General features: G+C 35.8%; 3 protein-coding genes across 5 annotated transcripts; 1 reads left to right on the top strand and 2 right to left on the bottom strand.

Moving 5' to 3' along the window:
- Positions 1–1,553: 1,553 nt before the first annotated feature.
- On the top strand, positions 1,554–6,345 carry LOC140839990 (uncharacterized). 2 transcript variants are annotated; one of them, XM_073207043.1, is made up of 4 exons: positions 1,555–2,004; positions 3,155–4,129; positions 5,278–5,325; positions 5,473–6,345. In XM_073207043.1, the coding sequence occupies exons 1-4, from the start codon at positions 1,783–1,785 to the stop codon at positions 5,983–5,985; spliced, it is 1,758 nt and encodes a 585-aa protein (XP_073063144.1). In that variant the 5' UTR covers positions 1,555–1,782; the 3' UTR covers positions 5,986–6,345. The 2 variants fall into 2 exon arrangements, with proteins under 2 accessions (XP_073063143.1, XP_073063144.1); XM_073207042.1 differs by having other exon boundaries at positions 1,554–2,004; positions 5,278–6,345.
- Positions 6,346–6,834: 489 nt separating this feature from the next.
- On the bottom strand, positions 6,835–13,726 carry LOC140839992 (magnesium transporter MRS2-11, chloroplastic). 2 transcript variants are annotated; one of them, XM_073207044.1, is made up of 14 exons: positions 13,289–13,726; positions 13,088–13,160; positions 12,086–12,197; positions 11,653–11,738; positions 11,469–11,554; positions 11,168–11,236; positions 10,545–10,625; positions 10,288–10,450; positions 10,135–10,180; positions 9,611–9,691; positions 8,913–8,995; positions 7,810–7,853; positions 7,604–7,715; positions 6,835–7,254 (listed from the first exon to the last, which is right to left on the bottom strand). In XM_073207044.1, exons 1-13 carry the CDS (start codon positions 13,637–13,639, stop codon positions 7,620–7,622), a joined length of 1,371 nt encoding a protein of 456 aa, XP_073063145.1. In that variant the 5' UTR covers positions 13,640–13,726; the 3' UTR covers positions 6,835–7,254; positions 7,604–7,619. The 2 variants fall into 2 exon arrangements, with proteins under 2 accessions (XP_073063145.1, XP_073063146.1); XM_073207045.1 differs by having other exon boundaries at positions 11,469–11,559; positions 12,127–12,197; positions 13,289–13,724.
- A 1,350-nt stretch (positions 13,727–15,076) lies between these two features.
- Positions 15,077–18,851, bottom strand: LOC140839993 (putative phospholipid:diacylglycerol acyltransferase 2). Its single transcript, XM_073207046.1, has 6 exons — positions 17,986–18,851; positions 17,385–17,607; positions 16,782–17,065; positions 16,368–16,701; positions 15,960–16,234; positions 15,077–15,763 (listed from the first exon to the last, which is right to left on the bottom strand). The coding sequence occupies exons 1-6, from the start codon at positions 18,411–18,413 to the stop codon at positions 15,280–15,282; spliced, it is 2,028 nt and encodes a 675-aa protein (XP_073063147.1). The 5' UTR covers positions 18,414–18,851; the 3' UTR covers positions 15,077–15,279.
- Positions 18,852–21,587: the final 2,736 nt, after the last annotated feature.

Genomic DNA, 21,587 nt, shown 5'->3' on the forward strand with positions numbered 1-21,587 from the left:
AATGGCGATGAAGCTACTGGTTCTGCACCAACTGAAATCAGTTAGACTGATTTCAGCAAACCAGTTGAAACTCAACTGAACCAGACCTGTTGAACTGAACCAGCTGATGACCTGCTGAACTGAACCAGCTGCTGACCTACTGACCAGTTGAACTGAACGATCAGTTGAGTTGACCAGAGTTGACCAGTTGACCAGAGTTGACCAGTCGGGAAAATGCCCAGTAAGCTGAATTTGACCGTTGCAATTCCCGAAACAGTACAGAAACTTTCCAAACGGTCATATTCTTGTGTCTAACGTATATATCAGTGTTGGAGCCTATAAATACAACATCTTGAAGATCAAACAAGAGCTTTGGAAAAGGATTCAAAGTATGAGCAGTTAGCATGAAGAAATCAGCTAGTTGAGAGCACAAGCCCTTGTGTGAGGATACACTTGAGATATACACTGTAAATGTTAAATTCCTCACACACAATCACTCACACATATACAAGAGAGTTGAAATTCAAAGATTAGTTGAGTGAGTCTTGCACAAAGACGTAAAACTTATGTATGTAGTCTTTGCATATGAGACATTAATAATATGCTGATTGTGAGGTGCTGCTACAATCTTGAGTGCTAGGAGTTCAGTTTAGGCAGTGGTGTAAGTCCTAGCTGAATGGGTTTGTACAAGGTGTTGTATAAATCAAAGTCTTCTTAGTGAATCCTTCCCAATGGGAAGAGGGGTGACGTAGGAGTGTTTGAATCTCCGAACATCCATAAACAAATTCGTGTCTATTTTTTTATTGCATTACTTATCATTTTCATAGTTTAAAGATGCATTGTCGAAGCATTTTTATGTGTTCTTCAAATACCAAAATATTGCATACCAAGTGTTTGATAAAATGCTTCAACAGAAAATCTTTTTACTCATTCAACTTGCATATATCTTAAATGGTTTACAAAAGATTTAATCGGTTTCTACGAAGGATTATTTCGAGTATCTTCCGCTTGGTTTTTAACCAAACTCGATTTAATTAATCGGTGTTCAATATTTCAAGAACCGAGCTATTGTAGCTCAACGATTACCCCCCTAACCGATCCTAACAACATGAATAAAAGATAATAATTATTAATGCATACAATATTTGATATTTCACCATGCATTTGATCAAATCTAACAACATGTGTATGTAATAATAATAACATAAATATTATTTGTCAACACTTCGGACACAAATTTTAATAACATGAAATTCCAAAACATAGATAAAGATAACGAATTGTTGCTAAGATAAAATGTTTTTTAAGCAAACCCAAATTTACTCAAGGTAAATATTTGTGTGAGACGGTCTCACGGGTCACATTTTGTGAGACGGATCTTTAACGAGAATAAAAAGATTTCATCAATAAAATTATATAATTGTTAAAAAAATAAAGTTGTGTACCGAATCTATATCTATCATAAAAAAATATTTTTAATATAAAAAATATATATATATTTTGAATTCATGTTGGCTCTCACGAATCAATTCTTGCGCGAGAGTTTTTGCTATAAATAAATCTTGATACAAAAACAAGAACAGTTCACTTTTTACTCAAATTATGAAAATAAACCCTAATTTTACTCCTCTGCAACAGTAAAAGTGTAGAACGCGCTGCAAGTATTCTCAAGATCTCGGTCTCCAACCTACTTAAATCTCTCAAAATCTCTGTTTTGAGTGGTTTCACCTTATCATATTCGTGGAATCGATCGGTGGCGGAGGCGGCAGCGGATGCAGTGGACATTATTCGTTGACTCGATCGATGGCGGAGGCGGCAGCGGATGCAGTGGACAGGAACGGCGATGATCGGAGTGAGACGAGCGATTACACTTCGGAAGATGAGGGCACCGAGGATTACAGGCGTGGCGGGTATCACGCCGTACGAATCGGCGACACATTCAAGCATGGTCGTTATGTTGTTCAGAGAAAGCTCGGCTGGGGTCATTTCTCCACCGTCTGGCTAGCTTGGGATACGAAAAAATCTGTAATGTTGTCGTTCATATTTCCTTTTTTTTCATTTCCTTAGCTGTAATGTGTCATAGCAGTCAAATCACACATGATACTTGTGCAAAATTAACTATAAACCCGGCTTGGAATTGAAAAAGTAGTTGTAGTTTAGTTTGGTTAGGAAAATTGACAACAATCGGGGGAAGGATTAATTAAATTTGGAATATATGTTGGCTTTAGAAAAAGATACAATGGATATTTCTGGAATCTTAAAAGGGCTTCACCCAAATACTAGAAGTTGGTTACTTTAGGGTTTTAAATTTAATTAATAAAAATTAGTTCCTCTAGGGGTTTAACTTTTAATATAGATTTATTTGTTTGATGTAATGCATTAATCTGCGAGCTTTTTTGTATGCATTGCAATGTGTATGTGGTTCTGTGTTGTTTGGATGCTTATATGTCCAATTTTGTGCGTTGAGAATAAAAACAAGTGATATGAAAAGCATATATTTATTTTTGTTTGACATATTTTGACTTTTTTCTAAATATGATCTAGTTAGTTGTATGCATTTTGTTTTATGTATATAATTCCTGGAATCAAGCGCTTCGGATGCTTTATCTCATTGCCTTTTGTTGTTTGGAAATCCATCTTGTTTACTTTAAAATTTAGGTTTTGTTTGCTGTTTTCTAATTGTCCCTTTATGCCTATTCTAGAAACAAGTACATACCTCCAAGAGATTACGCATTTTTCACACCCCAGGCTTCGTTCATTATAGTTTATAGCAAGGGGGATGTTTACATATTTATTACGATGGATATAAATGTGATTATCGTTTTGCGCTTTATTATATCAATTCTATGTTGTCTTGTTTTAGGAAAATGAATTTTTTGGATTGGGAAATGTGGCAAAAATTACCTTTTGTAATATATGTTCCTATCTCTTCAAAAGCTTCATTCTGCCTCCAAAATACTTTAAGAAAGGACATGTATGAACACTGGCTTAACACACATGGAGAGGATGAAGGTCGAAGTTGGGAGTCAGTTGTTAAAATCCAATAGAATGGAAGGATAGAGTACCTGCATAAGTGTAGCATATTAGAATTAGTAAATTGGTCAGATGCAGTAATCAATGAGGGATTGATGTTCTCATTCTGTTTTTTTTTTTTTGTTGTCGTTTTTGGCTATAGATATTTGTTGCCCTGAAAGTTCAAAAAAGTGCGCAGCACTACACAGAAGCAGCAATGGACGAGATTACAATTTTAAAACAGATTGCTGATGGTGACCCGGATGACAATAAATATGTTGTTAAACTTTTGGATCACTTTAAGCATTCAGGGCCAAATGGACAGCATGTCTGTATGGTGTTCGAATACTTGGGAGACAATCTTTTGACCCTAATCAAGTATTCAGACTACAGAGGTGTTCCTCTTCATATGGTTAAAGAAATTTGCTTTCACATTTTAGTGGGGTTAGATTATCTGCATCGTCAACTATCAATAATACACACAGATTTGAAGCCAGAGAACATACTGCTTCTGTCGATGATAGATCCTGCTAAAGATCCAGCAAAGTCAAGTGCCACCCCTTATTCTCCGTCAAGTAAAGGCAAGATTGCCTCCAAAGCTGAACCTTCTAATGATGCCAACGGTTCATATGGTGATCTGACCAGGAACCAGAAAAAGAAAGTCCGAAGAAAGGCCAAGAGAACAGCTCAGAAATGTGTTGGTAAGGAAACTTTCGAGGAAGTTGAGCCAGATAAGGAGGCAAGTAGTCCTGAGGATTCTCGTCAAGATCGTAAATCCAATGGAGATCATTTTGAAGATCAGACCAACACTTCTGTTGCTTCGGAAGTTAATGATAATACGAATGATGAAAGCGAAAAAATTAAGGGTCATAAGAAAGGGAGTCGATTAGCAAGGCGTAAGCTCGTGGCTGATATTGAAAGGAAGTGCAAAATAGTTGATTTTGGAAATGCCTGTTGGACATACAAACAATTCACAAGCGATATTCAAACTAGACAGTATAGATGTCCAGAGGTTATTTTGGGATCTAAGTACACAACATCAGCTGATATGTGGTCATTTGCTTGCATTTGCTTTGAGCTGGCTGGTGGAGATGTTCTGTTTGATCCACATAGTGGAGAAAACTACGATCGTGATGAGGTATAGGTGTTCATACTTTAACATTTAGTGCATATGTTTCTGCTATGCTGCTGCATGGGTGATCTATCCTTGGTCTGTATAATTTGTTTGGTATGCATTTGCACATTAAGTCCATGAATGGGACCTCCCTGTACTTGCTACAGACTCTCTTTTTGTGGTGTTTAACAATTGATTTTTGGTCGATTTAAGTTTGCAAGCCACAAATATTTGTTATTTGATTGTTTGTTGCCTGTAAACTTATGTTTTATTATTTTTTGGTCCTTATGGTTGGAAAGAAATAGAAGAATATTTGAAGATGAAGAAGAGTCGGTCGATCATGTATGGGACAAAGTAAAATTCAGAATTGCAATATGGACGACGAGCTTGCAAAAATTCGGTCATTTATGTGTAACAGATGTAGTTAGAGATTGGAAGTTTGTTAGGTCGGGCCATTAGTTTTCAAGGCCTTACAGTTTAGAATATGATGACGATGGAGTTAGTTGACAGCGGATTTCTTATCCGCGATCAATTGTAAACCAAATCATTATTAATATATAATATTCTAGTTTTCTATCAAAAAAAAAATTGCAAAGCAGTTTCTTCTCTACATGAAAGTCCTATGAGCTCGGACCTTGAAACATGCTTTAATCTAAGTCACCGTGCAACTTATTCACGTTGTTATTTGTTACGTTCGCTTAGCCATAGTCAATGACTGATCTTTGTCATTCCCTTGACTAGCTGTCAATTTCGATACACAATAACCATTTTAGGTAGGTGGTTCACAACTGATTGTTTGACTTTGGGTGAAGTAGATGAATTCTTTTTTTTTTGTTGTATCCTTTTAAAATTCATTGCAATTTTTATTATTTCCCTTGGGTATCTCTTCTTTACCTTCTAACTCGAGAGCTCCTACATTCCTACTTCAGATTTGGAATGAGGCTGAGCTAAGGAATACAGTTAGAGGAAATTTATATTTGAAATACTACTACTTCAATGCACCTTGTGTGTTTTGTATAAACATTTGCACTGTTGGTGGTGATGAATCTCTTCCTTAATCTCGCCGTAGCGTTGTTTCAAAACATTCATATTTTGTGACATTTCATGTTCACAATTTTCGTCAATGGTTTAAATAAACTTATTATTCAGTTATGCTTTATTTTGATGTGAAGGATCATTTGGCCCTGATGATGGAGCTTCTTGGAATGATGCCACGCAAGGTGAGTAGTATTTCGTGCCTGTTGAGTAGGAAAGATTCCTACCATTGGGCCCAAACTAAAATCTTAGATTTGTACACTAAAAAATGTTTCCACCTTTTGTATTACCATGGGGAGTCTTCTTCCCGGCTTAACAAACATAGTCTGCAGGTTGCTTTGGGTGGGCGTTATTCACGAGACTTTTTTAACAGATTTGGAGATTTGAGACATATCAGAAGATTAAGATTCTGGCCTCTTAGTAAGGTGCTTATGGAAAAGTACGATTTCTGTGAGCAAGATGCTAGTGAGATGGCAGATTTCCTTGTTCAGATACTAGATTTTGTACCTGAGAAAAGACTGACAGCTGCTCAATGTCTTAACCACCCATGGATTAGTGGAGGCCTGCGAAAACTTGCCCCTTCCGTTTCTCAACTTGAGAATGGTGGTTCCGACCAGAACAAAGAGAAGTGTGGGAGGGAGGCAAGGGAGAATGGTGATGGTGATTTGGACAATAAGTGTGAGAAGAACGAGAGAAGAGCAACAGAAAATACTCGTTCAATCAAAAAGATGGAGAAGGACGAGACAGAGACTATGGAGATGAGAATGGGAAACATGGCTATTGATGGAGTAACAAAATCTGTAAAAGATCCTACATCTACACCAAGCCCTCCCAAACAAATGTAAAATATTTTCGGGTATTGTCTCTCATTTGCTTTCAATAGAAGCCGGTTTCTTCTTTCTTGAAGCTTACGTAAGCTTCCATTTGCTCTTTACAAATGATCATGCTGAGGATGCTGCTGTTCTCGATTCTTTTGACATTGAATTCTAGCTGGAGCATGGAGACTGGGATAATATTTTATCATTACTTGTTACTAAATTTGACGTACAATTCTAGAGCACGAGTATAAATGTGACATTGTCATTCTTGAAAAGATCGACTTGTATATCTCTATACAATATTCTTTTCTTCATCTGTTTGTACCAGAGCTTGACATTTTTATGATGGAAAACATGGATTCGCAGTCGAACCTTGATTACCATCTACTCTTTAACATTCGTATGTTTTCTTTGTACTGTGTTGGCCCGGTTGTCCGTCAATGATATAATTAAAGGTTTGGAGCAGCAAATGAGCCAAATAAAAACAAATGCGACTCATCTTTTAACATTCGGCCTTAAACTTGGATTGTTTGGTTGAGGACGATTTCAAGCTAAAAAAATGAACCTTTTTGGCTGGAGCATGGCTTTAACTTGTAACCGAGCAAGATTTTAACCTGGGTTTCTGCTTTAGACTGATGAATGAAATGCCACTACGGCTCGTATCGATTTTACTTTTCAAACAGGTGGCTAATAAAAGTTCTGGTATATAGTATATATAACTGAAAAAAATGTCCTAGTAATGCAATATGCCCACAATTAAGGATATTTTGTTCTTTACTTAGGTCAACTATTTAATTAAGAAAATAACATCTTTAGCTTAAATCAAATTGACACTCCTATTTTGTTGGACCCTAAATTGTTTGCTCAGAACCAAGATGAGATTGCTGTCATGCAAAACTCCTCCATAGTGTTAATTCTTTTGATTATACAAACAAATCTGTACAAACCACACTAATTTAGCCATCACCACGAACCAGACAAAATAAAGTTCAAATATCTGACTTCACTCTCCAAACAAGTCGAATCACTCTCTAGTAACACCATTAATATAGGTGAAAAATTAGATGGAAATATGACAAATGCTCCCCTCCATGTAACATGACGTATTTGAAGCTTGGTGCAAGTTATAAAACCCTTACGACTGGCACGATTATGTTGCAGACGATGCTTGTGAATTTGGCTGCAATCTGCTGATTGATTTCATGCCTTGTACAGCAGAAATCAACTTCATGCAAAGATTTAATGATACGGTTTCTCCTCATTCTGTCTCTGATCCAGTAACGGTGACCCAGCTTCCTAGAAATGTTTTCGTTTGAGTCCCAGAATGAAAAATATATAAAAAACGATCAAACATCGTAGGAATGAATCAAATGAAAATGTACTATAAGCAGTAGAAAAAGCGTAAAGATCCATGTAGGTTAACGAGAAGTAGGAAATCATATATAATGATTTTCGATAAACTTCCATAACTTATTATTTTTCGCAACGAAAGGGATGTGAATCAATTGCTATAAAATTAGGACGATCTCGGTGTACAAGTCATGTACTGAAGATTAAAACAGTGTCTTCCGAGATTAAAAATTGATTAATAAAAGTCATGAATATCATAAGTAGCTTAAGCTTGTTCAATGCAGTAATTACTTACGGATTGCTGTGTTTGCTCATAAAATTTTTCTTTTTTTGAGATACGAGTACACGAGGAAAAATCCAATCACAGCACCCACAAATATTCCACCTGTCGTTAACCAAAAAGCAAACTGCACGTAGAGAAAATTAATCAAATGAAATTGTAAAAACTTGCATGTTTACCAAATGGCTTTTAAATGGCATAGAAAACGAAGAGAGGCACACCACATGTTCTTCAAGATACGACCTCAAGTTCATGCCAAATATACCTGCCAAGTTGTTATCAACGTTAGAATGAGCTCCAAAAACTCAACAAATAGGAAAATCTACATGAAAAATTATGTCATGTTATGACATAGACGATAAATCGAAGCATTTCAACAGATTTCTTTATTATAGAAGCACATAAGTGAATATTTACAAGTTATGATGAATAAACTTTCTTATACTCCCTGTTCATTTTGCCTAATGAAATAGCATTTCTGACTTTATAAAGGATTAAATGGTGATAAATATATTGTAGAAGTTAATGGTTAACACCAATTAGACAACAAAAATTTTAGCAGGCTTCAGTGATGCCATGTTTCTTCTGTCTGGAGAGCAATGATTTTAATTTTTAAAGTTGTATGAATATCTATGGAAAGAAATCTTGAAACGTTTTTCCATTGCGTTTTCATGCATTTGAAATCTTAATTTCACTTTATTGAATACAAACAGTTTCTGGATTACTTAAAAAACATGGAGTGGGAAATAAGCTTGACGAGCTCTCCCTACTAGAAGGCTAGTACTTCATGTTTGGCCTATTCCTCTTGGGCTTATGGCCTAAAGTTTGTGCTCTCATTGATAATCGACACAACAAAAGAAATGCCTCGAGAAAGGTCTATCATTGAGTCAGTATCGATAATGTGGCTCTTGTTTATATTAGGTTGGATTAGAATTCATGTTGCTTCATACTGATAGGTAAATGAAAGCTGTCAAGAGTCTCAGTTTCTCAAGGGGTAAGCAATGTTGTAATCCAAAGTTGGCTCCATAAGCAATTGGACAGTGTGACTAATAGGCTTGAAAGCTATTCCGGTTAGTTTTCTGGGTTCATGTTTTCCTCATTTGTTGTATTCACCTAATAAATACAATAATAGAGTCTAAAAAAGTGGCAAGAAAGCTAATTGCCAAAAAATTAATCTTCTCTTTATTTTTCTGGAGGTTGTAGCTCCTCGAATCACCCCTGTCAAATTACATATTTAAGGTACTAACACAATGGCGTGTAGCTAGAGATGGCCAGTGTTAAAGAAAAATAGTTAGTTACTCTCGTTTCAACATAACCAAATTACCTGCAATTAGGGCACCAATCGCAACACAAAATGTCCCAACCTGAAGAAGAAGTTCCACTCTACTGACCTCAAGCCTCCGAGAGCTGATGACGGAAAATGATGTCTTTTAGCTACTCAATGATTAGTGAACTGGAAAAAAATATCCAAACGTTCCTCTAATTTTCTTTGCTTAAAATCTAACAGCAGCACGTGATTAATTTTCTCAAGGAAACTGCCTTGAAACATGCCCATTCAATCATGTTTTAAAACTCATAGGCATCAAAAATAAAAGATTTAAAACCTCTGGCTTTATTAGTCTTGATGGAAAAAATTCTTTAACAACGAGCTGTTGACACAGAGAAAATATATTTGATAATAAAGTAAGCAAAAACATTCAAGTTGTTAATTTGGTGGTATATATGTTAGATATCTGCCAAAAGGGAGATTGTTGGAATCCTGTGTTAGGAATTATAATCACATCTAGTACCATTTCTAACAAGTGGTATCCAAAATAGCTTCATAATCCATATTTCACAAGGTAGAAACATTACCGTGGGATTAACATGGTAGAAACACTATCAAGATTACAATACAAACAATAATTCCAAAAGCCAAATCACACTCCAAAATGAAAATCCTTGATGCAGCTAAAAGAGCATGTTCAAACACACAGCACCTTTGCAGACTAATGAAAAAGGAATGGTTAGAAAGTAACAAACCTAAGGTTCACAGCAATTGAATCTTCCATTTCCTTTGCTGAATCAAGAAGCCGTTCTGCTTGACCATGACATGATTCACATCTGCCATTACATGAAATGAAACATAGACCGACTACGTTAAAAGTAAGTAAAAATACACATGAATAGGGGCAGAAAAATTTCCCAATGGGATAATTTACTGATGTAGGTAAATTCTGATGCAGCCAATATGCTATGAAATTTAACATTCAAAGAGAATAAACTGGCAGCTTGATATATTTCATGGAAATTCAATGTTTCATTTCCACCATGTTATAATGATAACACTTTGATAAGCATAAGCCTTTTGTTTATAACAAATTCTGGAAGAAAGGGGTGGGGCAGGTATCTCAGACAAACTCAGGGATGGAGCTACTGTTGCTTCATCCAGAGTTTCAGGTAAAGTACATAGCAGGAATTCAAAGCAATAATCCTTGTAGATATAAGGATTCCAATCGATTAGATATGATGATTTGTATTGAATTGAAAGTATGTGACACAACTACCTTTGGAGATAATTTTCTAGAAGCATTTCAATTTCTTCCTCCTCTTCTGTGAAAAACATATTATTAGCCAGAATGAGACACATATATCATAAAGAACACACGATTTCAAAATGTGATTCACCTCCATATTGAATCAATATTTTAATGACTCACCCTCAGCTATCTCCTTTTCAGATGGAACTGCACATTCGATCTCATCATTTTTCTTTAGAGTGCAGTTTCTTCCAAGAACACAAATACGCCGTATTTCATGAGTGTCTTCAAGGATGTCAAGCAGCATTTGTTTAAGAGCTCCAGCCCTTGACCCCAGTTCAACCTTTTATAAAAAAGTTACAAGAATACATATAGGTAGCTGCATTATCATTAGGGGGTATCAGAATGTCTGCATACAGATGAGGGAGGAAGCATACCAATGTCTGCTTGCTAGTCCGAAGTTCCTCCAATATGATCCCAGTTAACCGGTTGGGAAGAACCTCAAGTAAAGCTTGGACCTGCAACAAGAGTAAACCAAGCTTGAATCTCTTTTATAATACATAGGTGTGTTGCATAAGCAATAGCTTTTCATATATTTTGCTTATTTAGAATTTGGTCATATTAGGGTGAAAGGCAGCTTAACAGATATAACTTTAATTGATGATTCTCTTCAAATTTCTACACTAGAAACTAGATAGCGCATACTACAAACATGAGAATCTACTAAGAAAATGTGTTCTGAATGCAAAGCCGCCTACAAAGGTTTGAGAGGGATTCTTTTTCTAGAAATGTCCATTCATTGTTTCAAGAAACACGTTGGATTCATTCAGAAAACAACTCCTTTCCTCAATTTTATGATCTATTTATCTTTACCTATTTTATCTTACAAAAGAATGTGCAGCATAAATAAAATACTTAGCAATATTTCTGAGGAGACCAACTGAACCTCACAGAACACCTTTCTACTCAATTATTACAATCACAAAATTATTGAGAACACCAGAATGAACATGGAGCAGAGGAACAGAAAAACATATACTCACTATGTTCTCATACTCACACTTGGTTCTAAATCCATTAATCTCCGCTCCAGGCGTTGTATTCGAGAATGTAGCGCTGCCTCAACCACCTGAAATGTTAGATTATTCGCCTGTTGAACTATTTATACAACCAAATACTTCAAGGCCTACTTTTATGGGAAAAATGGCAGTCAAGAAGCAGTAGAAAACTTTGGTAGTAACATATCAAAATAACTCACGAAAAACAAGTTATTCTGAATACTGAACTGTGATACAAAGATGGAAGAACAAAAATAATTAGCTGCTTTACTATAATAGTGAAAAGATTCATGAAATACCAACCTCAAGCACAAATGGCATCGAGGGCCCTCCATTTACATTCTTAGGATTTAAGCGGGGCAACAGTGCGTCAATAAAAGCCTTTCCCCCTTTACTAAGAGAAACAATAACTAAATATTAATCTATTGCGACCATGTGATGAACACATGTAGGAAAAAAATCTTCACAAATAGTGAGGGATACTTACCGGTTATAATTAAATATATAAACACGTTCTTGCATCGCAATCGCCCGCAAAGATCCCAAATTAAGTAAAATTGCATACTCCCGTACCTTGGATGAGGTTCACAAAATAAAAATATATCAGTATCTAAGAAAACATGCAGCGAAAATTTCAGATAAGTCTTCTACGTTTCTCTCATGGTTTAACTAACACGAAATTCTTGTCGATATTGTCGATAGGATAAGCATCAACACTTCAGTTTGTGATACAGAAATCTCATAATTAAAATTCTTCAGAAGCAAGTCATCAGTTGAATTTTCATTTTATAGAATCTGAAGGCGAACAGAAAGATTGCCACAATAGAAAACAGTCTTGGAGATTTTGAAATATCCTAAAACACACATGTACATCCATCTGACTGTCTGAGAATGAATGACGAACACGAATTAAATTGTACTTTAAATCCAACAGTAGTTGGTAGTGATTCAATGTTTCTACCAGCAATGAAGGCATTGAGTTGGTCAACCACAATGATGGATCCACACTCCTAATATCTCGAGGTCGGAGACCTGTCAGCAATGCCATAGAGAAGAAACCAAAATATATTAACAAGAGAAACACAAGTTAAAAACACAAGTTGAATAGAAAAACACCAGTTCAATAGATATTGCATTAGCCAGTTTAAAAAATGACCATGAGTCTTGAAATGAACTGGTAAAGAAAACGTCTTCAAGTGAAAATATTAACAGAGTTTTACAGGTTTTGATTTGTATATCTTATAAACAAGCACCATAACTGCAAAGTTGTTACCATCCCATCCCCAAGAATGAACACCTGATACCTGGGACTCCACATCAATACATCTTAGTTTGCACACGTCGGCGTATAGCCATTACTTGGTTAGAAAACAATAAATCATCTAACTTAAAGCTGACACCTCGATGTTCTCAGCTGGTAGTACATAACAAATAGCCGAAGACCAGATCTGCTGAGCTAATACGGCTCAACATAGCTGAGGACCTAACTTCCCTAGTTAATAGTAGAGAGCATATGAATATTAAGTCCAACCCAAGCTGTGGTGCTAGTACAACAATTCGGCAGACGCTTGTTATTTCTTGCTCCTAAAAAGTTCGGTGAATGTGAGTCCGGTAAACCCAGGGAATATCCCTCAGAATCCAAGGGAATTCAGATATATCACAGAGCCCAAGTAAGGAAGAGAAGGGAGGGAACATTAGATTCAGGATAACACAGCTAAACATCTGAAATGATATTTGGGAAGATCATATCATATCCCTCGAGGAAAATATAAATCTTTCACTCCTGCCACGAAACAAAGGCTTCACTTCATGTCTGTAAGTAGACCAGGAATGCTATAGGTAAATCACTCGATCACCATTCACAGGAAAAGTTCAGTGTTAGGAGTTAAGTTGCGTCATATATACGTATCAAGTTTACTCACCACTCGATTTTAACAAGTTTCTTCTATTAATTTTCCTTGTAGATACTATCCCATTAGACCTCACTTCCACAACCTGTTTATAGATATAAAAAAAAAAAAAAAAATCATCCTACGTATATAATACAATTAAATAGGCTCATATAAAGTTAAAACGATCAAAACTCTTGCCATAGCTAACAGAAACAAAATCAAGAAAAGGACCTCATAAATAGGATCCCGAATTCCAAGGGAGAGGGAGGAGTCCCCGGCGTTCACAATCCTCTGCGAACCAACAGCGCCATTGGAGAATTCCTTATCAATCACCTCCGCAATAGGGACGTCCTCATCATCCCCATCTCTGCTCACAATTTCCCCCGCGCCTTCCTCCTCCGCAAAGCACCTGATATGGTTCCGGGGAACCCAGCTCCTCTCCAACACCAGCAATTTTCTAGAAATTAACTCGTACTTACATCTCGAAAATGAAATTCCGCCTGGAAAGATCACAGGAAACTGAGCGAAATGAAGGGGCAAATTTATGTAATTCGGAGAAGAGAAAGGAAGTGAAGCCGCCATTGAATTCACATCGATTCAGATACTGCATTGGAGAATGATTCTCGGAAATGAGTGGCTGTCCATGGTTTGTAAGTGGCTTGTGGATGTGGGCCTTCCCGCTCAATAAATATACATATTTAATTGGAAATTAGTTGAGAAAAAATATGAAACTAGTGGGGTTATTTTATATATAATAAAATAGAAAAAAGAAAAAATTAGGGGAGGATATATTTTTTTGGGCAAAAACTTGTGTGAGATGGTCTCACGTGTCGTATTTGTGAGACGGATCTTTTATTTGGGTCATCCATGAAAAAGAATTATTTTTTATGCTAAGAATATTACTTTTTATTGTGAATATGGGTAGGATTGACCCGTCTCACAGATTAAGATCCGTGAGACGGTCTCACATGAGAGTCACTCATTTTTTTGAAGACAACAATTTGTGTGAGATGGTCTCATGGTTCGTATTTTGTGAGACGGATTTTTTATTTGGGTCATTCATGAAAAATATTACTTTTTATGCTAAGAATATTACTTTTTATTGTGAATATCAGTATGGTTGACCCGTCTCACAGATAAAGATTTGTGAGACCGTATCACAAGAAACATACTCTTTTTTTGAAAGGTAGGGGAGGATATTTTTCACTTGGGAAAAATATTTTTAAAAAATGTTTTGCCAAAAACGTCATTTGATATTATATCACAAAAACTAATGAGACATAATTACTAATCTGTTTCGTGAAACGGATTTTTATCTAATTTGATTCATAAAAAAATATTTTTTTATGCAAAAATATTAATTTTGAGTTTAAATATACATCAACTCGACCTTTCTCACAAAAATATATATGTAATAGCGTTTTAAAAAAAATTATTGATGCTATATTGTTTTATAAATAGATAGACAGTTTTCCGAGTATGTTTCATAAATTAGCCCCTCTTTAGAACTTAAGTTTAGTTATTGATATGGATTTTACCTGATAGCACAATTTAAAAAGATATATGAATTTTAACCAAATTCATATATTTTTATTACACATATTCATTATATGATTGAAGTGGTATTTTAAACATATAACTACTGCACATAAAAAATTTATAATTTCTCGTGCCAAGAGTGAATCTTATGTGAGACCGTTTCACGGATAATAATATGTGAGACGGGTCAACCCTACCCATATTCACAATAAAAAATAATACTCTTAGCATAAAAGGTAATACTTTTTCATGGGTGACCCAAATAAGAGATCCGTCTCACAAATACGACCCGTGAGACCGTCTCACACAAGTTTTTGTCGTACCAGGACTTAGGTTCTCGTATCTTGAATTTTATTTCTATGGTTAAACTAATCCTTGAACTATTTAAGCTTTTTTTCGTTATTCACATTCGATTATCGTTTCAAAATTATCTATAAAATACAACGGAATAAGAATTTATGGAATTTCATAAAATAGATCAAAAAAGTTTATTCCATTTTATTACAGGATTTGAGACTATTATTGCACTACCAATTAGAATTACACTCGATTATTAGAAAGTGAGTCACCTCATCAACTCTTACCAAGAATGTATTCATGTCCCTTAGCTAAACAGAAATTTCAAGTTATTCAGATTCCTCTAGCAAATGTTAGATTCCTCAACTTCTCTGTCAACATCCGAATCAAACCCGAATATTTATCGTCTCGGACATTTTCATGATATCAGAGTAGATCCTATCCCCTCCCAGCTCCACACCGGACGCCCCGGCTGCCACACGGAGTACGTCCTCGATCAAGGCAACGTTTCCCATGATGTCAACATGTGCACCGCTCTCTACACCCCTCCCCTCGAGTAAGTTGGCGGGTGCTTTATGCTTGTACTCTCTCAAGTAAGTAGCTATGCCGGAGGGGTTGAATCGTGTCTTTCCTCGCCACAATTTGGCACACGTGAAACCGGAACTCAAAACAGGTACAGTGCTGTCTCCATCCACGAAGTAGACTCCGCCTTTCAAGCAACCATTGTGGCCTCCATCGGCGGAGCTGTCGATTTGGAGAGGGATGCTTCGACATCTGCTCGAGGGCGAGAGCTTGTAGACATAGGATCTCTCTGTTGGAATTCCTACTCCATAGAGACAGTAAATCTCCATATCCGGAGCATTGGGCAATCTGGAAGTGGAGTTTCAAATTCTGTGTCATTTTAAAAGTAATGCTCAAAAGCCCTGTCTCAAAGGTTAGTTATTCTTGTACTGTCAAGATTCACTATTTTGCTCGCTTATAATTCTCCCCTCGCTCATTGACACACATTGAATTTTATTGCATAAAGAATTTAATAGCAAATACGCTTGTGGAATCGATAACTTACTTGGTCTCAAGTGGATTTGACCAGTACTTGTAATGGCCATACTTCGGATCATCAAGATCATCAGCTATGCCGTGTGAGAAGTGAGCTTCGGCCCGTTTCATCATCTTCGGAGCAATGGCACGGAGCAGATCCAACAAAGTTTTTGCAGTATATACTTTGTTTTCCGAGATTTGGTAGACATTTTCGCGGCTTACTTCATCGTATTCGGTCCATACTTCCCCACACGAAGCTGCATTGGATTGTGGGGACGTATCATTCGGCAACGACACTTGTTTCTATATGTTTGTTGTTGAGCCGGTGAACAAAAGAAAAGAGTTCAAACATTAAATTTCTATTCTGACTACTGAAATTACTGGAAACATGTCACACACGCAATCTATAAAAAGAGGGATCTACATTTTTGGATACCTGAGAGCCAATGGTAATGAGCTCTGACGAATGTAACTCTGATGCTGACTTTCCAAAAGAGATTATCCTTCCATAGTTTGTCGACTCCGATACTTGAAAAATGTTCTGCCCATCGGTGTTGTTTCCTTTTGTTTCAAATTGTGCTGGATGCCTTTTCTTTGCTGAATCACAAACGTAGTCTTCTTCAGGAGACCAATCCATGTTACCCCATATAGTTTCTCCTCCTTTCGGTAACAAAGAAATTATCGAATCCCATGTTCGAGATACGCGCATGACATGCTCTAGAGTTTGAAAGCCGAGGATTTTAGAATCTAAGAGACCAGGAGCCATAGCTCTGCAAGAACAAAATCCAAAGTTTTTGCCCCCGTAAATTTTTATGCAACTTCTTAACAATGAAACTTTACTTTGTCTTACCTTATAAGGGCGACGTCCTTGCTCTCGGCAGACAATATACTACCGACAGTTTTTGGAACCCCAAGAAACGCTGGGCCGATATTCATTATCGCTTTTATGTGCTTGGAACACCAATCAGGGCCACCCCCGCCTCCCATAGGGGCAGGGGCTTCGACCCATTTCATGAAGTGGAGAAAATAGATTACACCCATTGAATGAGGCACCACCACCACTTTCTTCTTGCCGTTTGTTACATGCATAAGCTCGATTTTGCTCTTCAATCGACTAAGCGTTTGGTCCCTCGTCTGCTCATCCAATTATCATAGTATTTAGAGGAAATTCGTCACATTAAAAGATCCATCAACTGATCAAAGAACAGTTCAATTTCAATGCATGAAGGGAGTTCCATTTTTTACATTTTAAGTTGACAAAAAAGGAATTTTGGGACATTAAATATTAGTCCCATGTTTGCATTAAATGCTCAATAATTCAATCATCTGAATTGAAGACCTACAAGGAATAATCGCAAGTAACATTAATTTCCATGTGTAATTTGTAAATGACATCTAAAAAAGAACCAAGACTCAAACATTTGAAACTAATCCTACGACATTAGCATAGTACCTCCGTATTTTGAAAAGATAGTCTCCAATCATAAGCTGCCATATACAAATTTTTTCCCTCATAGCCAAGATGCGCCAAGTTCTTGATCAGAACCGCCCAAACAAAGTACCCCGGAGCGAAATAGTCGGCCGCAACAAGCCCCGGCACAGATCGAACCCGAATGCCTGGTGGATCAAGCCCTGTTTCATTGTCCAAAGATAAATGCTCCAACCAACACATAGGCCTACAAATTCCATCAAGAAATGCAATGCACACATATCAAATCACAAAACAAACCCAAATAAAGTTTATTTGTGACTATCAAATTTAGGCATTCCGACTAAATATACAAAAATCTTCCAAACTCCAATATATTATTGTATGACATTTGGTTAGGATAATCATTGAAGAACTAAAATGGAAAGTTCGGTTTTAAACCACAAAAATTCCCATAATTATAATTTTAGTAACTCATGTCAAATGTCTGAATTTGGACATTTTGATGGAAAATAGAAAGATCTGGTAAAAATAAAAGAAATTCAAAATGTCACATCACGTTATTACTAAAATGAAATATTTATTTCCCAAACATGAAAATAAAATCACATCTTGAATCTCAAACCTCTTCAAAATTTCTGTAAAGCTGCCGCCCCACAGCCGCCTGCGAAAGAGGCCATCCGAGCACGGCCTACCTTCCCAAAGCTCGAGGCCGCCGGTGACAATTCCCGGGACCAAAACCACAGGATGAAGCGCGGCGGTGCCGCCGCTTCTCAGCCTCACCCCCGGTGCTTCCGGGACCTTAAGCCCCGGCAAATTTGCAGGCAAACAATTGTACAGGAACAGTAACAGCCACCAAGTAGTACACAAGTATCCAATACTCCAGAAACAGGAATCTATACACCTCCATTGCTTGTGAGGTCTCTTCTGCTTATTCCTTTTCAATTTCTCTTCCTTCACATCGGTATTATCAATTTTCGTTTTCTCATTATCCGAAGACAATTTCACAGGTTCCAGAAAAATGAGCTTCCGCCACCGAATATTTGAAGCCATCGCCTCAAAATCAAGATTCTACACTTTCACTACAAATTGTTCAAAACCCATCAATGAGCAAAACAGAATGGCTTGGGCCTTGTCTACTGAAAAAAAAACATTATTTCAGATGATTATTGAATAAAAGGAAAAAAAAAATAAACCCAGATAGGAACTTGCTAGAAAGGGTAAACAAATGAACAAAAAGAGCTCCATAAAAAGAGAAAATCATTGGGAAAAAACAACCAAGAAATCGGGCTTTTCTTTTAACAAATTATTCGGGCTATGGAGGGTGGCAGGGAACGCAAAACCACGTGGAGAAGAAGAAGAGATGGAGGTGCCAGTTGACGCACCACGAAACAAACAGATGGGAAATTGGTAGATTATGAGATTAATCTACGAGAGAGATTTAGCATGTTAGTGTTAGAAGATTACATGGTTTTCGCAAGAGGGTTTTTAACTTATTCAAGGTGACGTACGAACTGAAGATGATGCCTAGGCGAAATGGGCACACACCTTTATTTATAAACCTAGTTTGCATGTAGTTTTCCTCTCTGAAATCTGTCATATTATATCATAGATTTTACCTTTAAATTAGAAGGGAAAAAAAAAAAAGAGAAATAAAATTTCTATATTTTTAGATAACAAAATAAAATCAGTAATCTGGGACCAAATCAAATTTCCAAACATGTATTTGTGTAAAAAAAAAGTTGGTAAGTCCGTTAGTTCTTGGAAGTTCATCGCATGTCAAAATAAATTTATGACCACCACTTCGATTATAAGCAAAATAAATTATCAAAATAGAAATAATTTTCAGTATCATGAATTCTCTAAAACTACGTAACATTTTCATAATATATATATATATATGAGAATTCATGATACTGAAAATTATTTCTATTTTGATAATTTATTTTGCTTATAATCGAAGTGGTGGTCATAAATTTATTTTGACATGCGATGAACTTCCAAGAACTAACGGACTTACCAACTTTGTGCCAGCACTACGTCCGCGGGTACATACTATAATTTACTTGTAGTAAAATTATTTTTGATAATTTATTTTGCATATAATCAAAGTGATTGTCATAAATTATTTTTATATGCTATGAATTTTGAAGAATATCTTAAGAATTTCTATAATAAAGACAAAAAAGTGTCTTCCAATTTTGTCCTTATATTATATTTTTATTAAACTTTTGTTTTATTTTTATTTTTAATCTCAACAAATACTTTTGTTTTTATTTTTTTTGTAATTACAAGCAATTCAAATAGATATTTAGTCCTTTAATAATTTGTCAAATTTCACTTTAATCCTTCGATAATTATAAAAAAATTATACACACGCGGTGCGTGTGGAAAGTAACTAGTCACCTACTTTGTGCCCCAATCGTCGCGGGTACACACAAAAATCTCGATGTATCATAGTCTTTGGATCCCTTTATTGAGATTTACTCCCACAAAACTCCAGAGGCATGCAGCATAGTCACTATCACATCCGAATTCGAAATATATAGATTAAAAATAAAACAGTCGTGTTTTTTTCTTAATAACTACGTTTAATACATTCGAGTTTTGATATTATTGAACATCGGCTGAGGTAGTAACATCTTATAAATCTAATAGGTGGACGTCAATTCAACTAATGTTTACATAGTTACTCATGATAAATGTTCACCATATTAAAACTCTAATCAATACCAACAATTCATGACTTTAACCGTTGTTCCAAATCGCTATGTTTTAAATTAAACCAGCGAAATAGATACGTTGATTTGGTGTGAAAATATGGTATATGTAGTCCCCAGGTATGGGAGCAATGTTGGAGAATGGCGAAAAGTTGTACGGTAGTGCTCTTTGCGTAGATTAAAATAAAATCAAATGTGTTTGTACGTGAAAAAAAGGATTAGAATCCAAGGGAACACCCCCACGCATACACAATCATCGATCGGAAAAAATAGCACACACTACGAAAAACACAAATACCCAAGTCTTCTATCATTGCGATGGAGACGCCGGATAGGAGTTTTCCCTTTCACCGCCGAGCAAAATATTCTGCCAACCATCATCCCATTTCATTTAACATATTATCGATATTTACTAATGGATCGCAAAAATTATAGATAAATTATGTACACAAGAGATGTATAGAATAGAAACTAGTTTTGGTATCTAAAATATCTCAAAAAAATTCTCAAAATACTATCTGAAATGATTTCATTTTATTAAAGATGAAATATAGTCATGAAATTTAGAATTCACGACTTGATGGGGAAAAAAGTACTTCAATAGAAATATATTATTTATTTTATAAAATTTTGTTTATACGAGATCATGTACAGATCGGGTGTCAAGAACTACTAGTATTGTTTTTTTAATATTTCAAATCGGGCTGATGATTTGCACTCCTGTGTCGGTGTGCGCGAGAGAGAGTATCTTGACTAATCAGTGTTATATTTTCATAAAGTGTAACAAAATATAAACGTATTTATATCATTTTATTTTTCCGATGGAAGACAAACTCACATTTTCAAATTTCGATTCACTCACATGGAAAGCCCATAAACTTCACAACCCAATATATTTAATCCAACAAAAATCACTTGAATTATGTCTAGATGGTTGAATTTCGATTGAATAATTTTTGTTTAGAAAAATCATAATGGTTCGATAGATTTGATACAAATGATGAATTTGACTGATATGATTTAAACCATGTTATTTTAGATGGAAAAAAAAATATATATATATATAGAAAAAAATTATTAGTTGTAGTACGTCAATAGTAATTTAAAGATACAAATAGGATAGAAGCAGGGCATGTGCAAAATTGTTTTGGGGGCACGGTGTTTTAGGAGATGGCATGCTATGATGACATTTGTATGGACTCTTGTGATCTGCTAACCAGATACGGGATAATTAATTGAATGGTCAAACATCGTGGAAAATAACAATCATTATAAATACTCATGTTTTAAATGTATAAAATCAATTATTAAAATTATTAACATAGATGATGTGCGACATAATTCCTAACAACAAACTAACAACCGTCTGTCGATCATTTACGTACGTAGCGAAGATTTCAACCATTCATTTTTTTCATATTGCACATTTACACTTTTCGCAATCCATACGATCGAACAAGTGACGTTAACTCCATTACTAGTTTTGATATATTACTTTTTTATGATC

Source organism: Primulina eburnea, chromosome 8, assembly GCF_022965805.1.
Source record: "Primulina eburnea isolate SZY01 chromosome 8, ASM2296580v1, whole genome shotgun sequence".
Lineage (NCBI taxonomy): Eukaryota > Viridiplantae > Streptophyta > Magnoliopsida > Lamiales > Gesneriaceae > Primulina > Primulina eburnea.

Coding starts and splice junctions, on each gene's coding strand:
- LOC140839992 (XM_073207044.1), bottom strand. CDS start 13,639: ATGGCGGCTTCACTTCCTTTCTCTTCTCCGAATTACATAAATTTGCCC. Junction 13,161..13,288: donor TTCGGGATCCTATTTATGAG/GTCCTTTTCTTG, acceptor ATCTATAAACAG/GTTGTGGAAGTGAGGTCTAA. Junction 8,996..9,610: donor TCAATTGCTGTGAACCTTAG/GTTTGTTACTTT, acceptor TTCCGTCATCAG/CTCTCGGAGGCTTGAGGTCA.
- LOC140839993 (XM_073207046.1), bottom strand. CDS start 18,413: ATGGCTTCAAATATTCGGTGGCGGAAGCTCATTTTTCTGGAACCTGTG. Junction 16,702..16,781: donor AAGGACGTCGCCCTTATAAG/GTAAGACAAAGT, acceptor TTGTTCTTGCAG/AGCTATGGCTCCTGGTCTCT. Junction 15,764..15,959: donor TCAAATCCACTTGAGACCAA/GTAAGTTATCGA, acceptor CTCCACTTCCAG/ATTGCCCAATGCTCCGGATA.
- LOC140839990 (XM_073207042.1), top strand. CDS start 1,783: ATGGCGGAGGCGGCAGCGGATGCAGTGGACAGGAACGGCGATGATCGG. Junction 2,005..3,154: donor CTTGGGATACGAAAAAATCT/GTAATGTTGTCG, acceptor TTTTGGCTATAG/ATATTTGTTGCCCTGAAAGT. Junction 4,130..5,277: donor AAAACTACGATCGTGATGAG/GTATAGGTGTTC, acceptor TTTGATGTGAAG/GATCATTTGGCCCTGATGAT.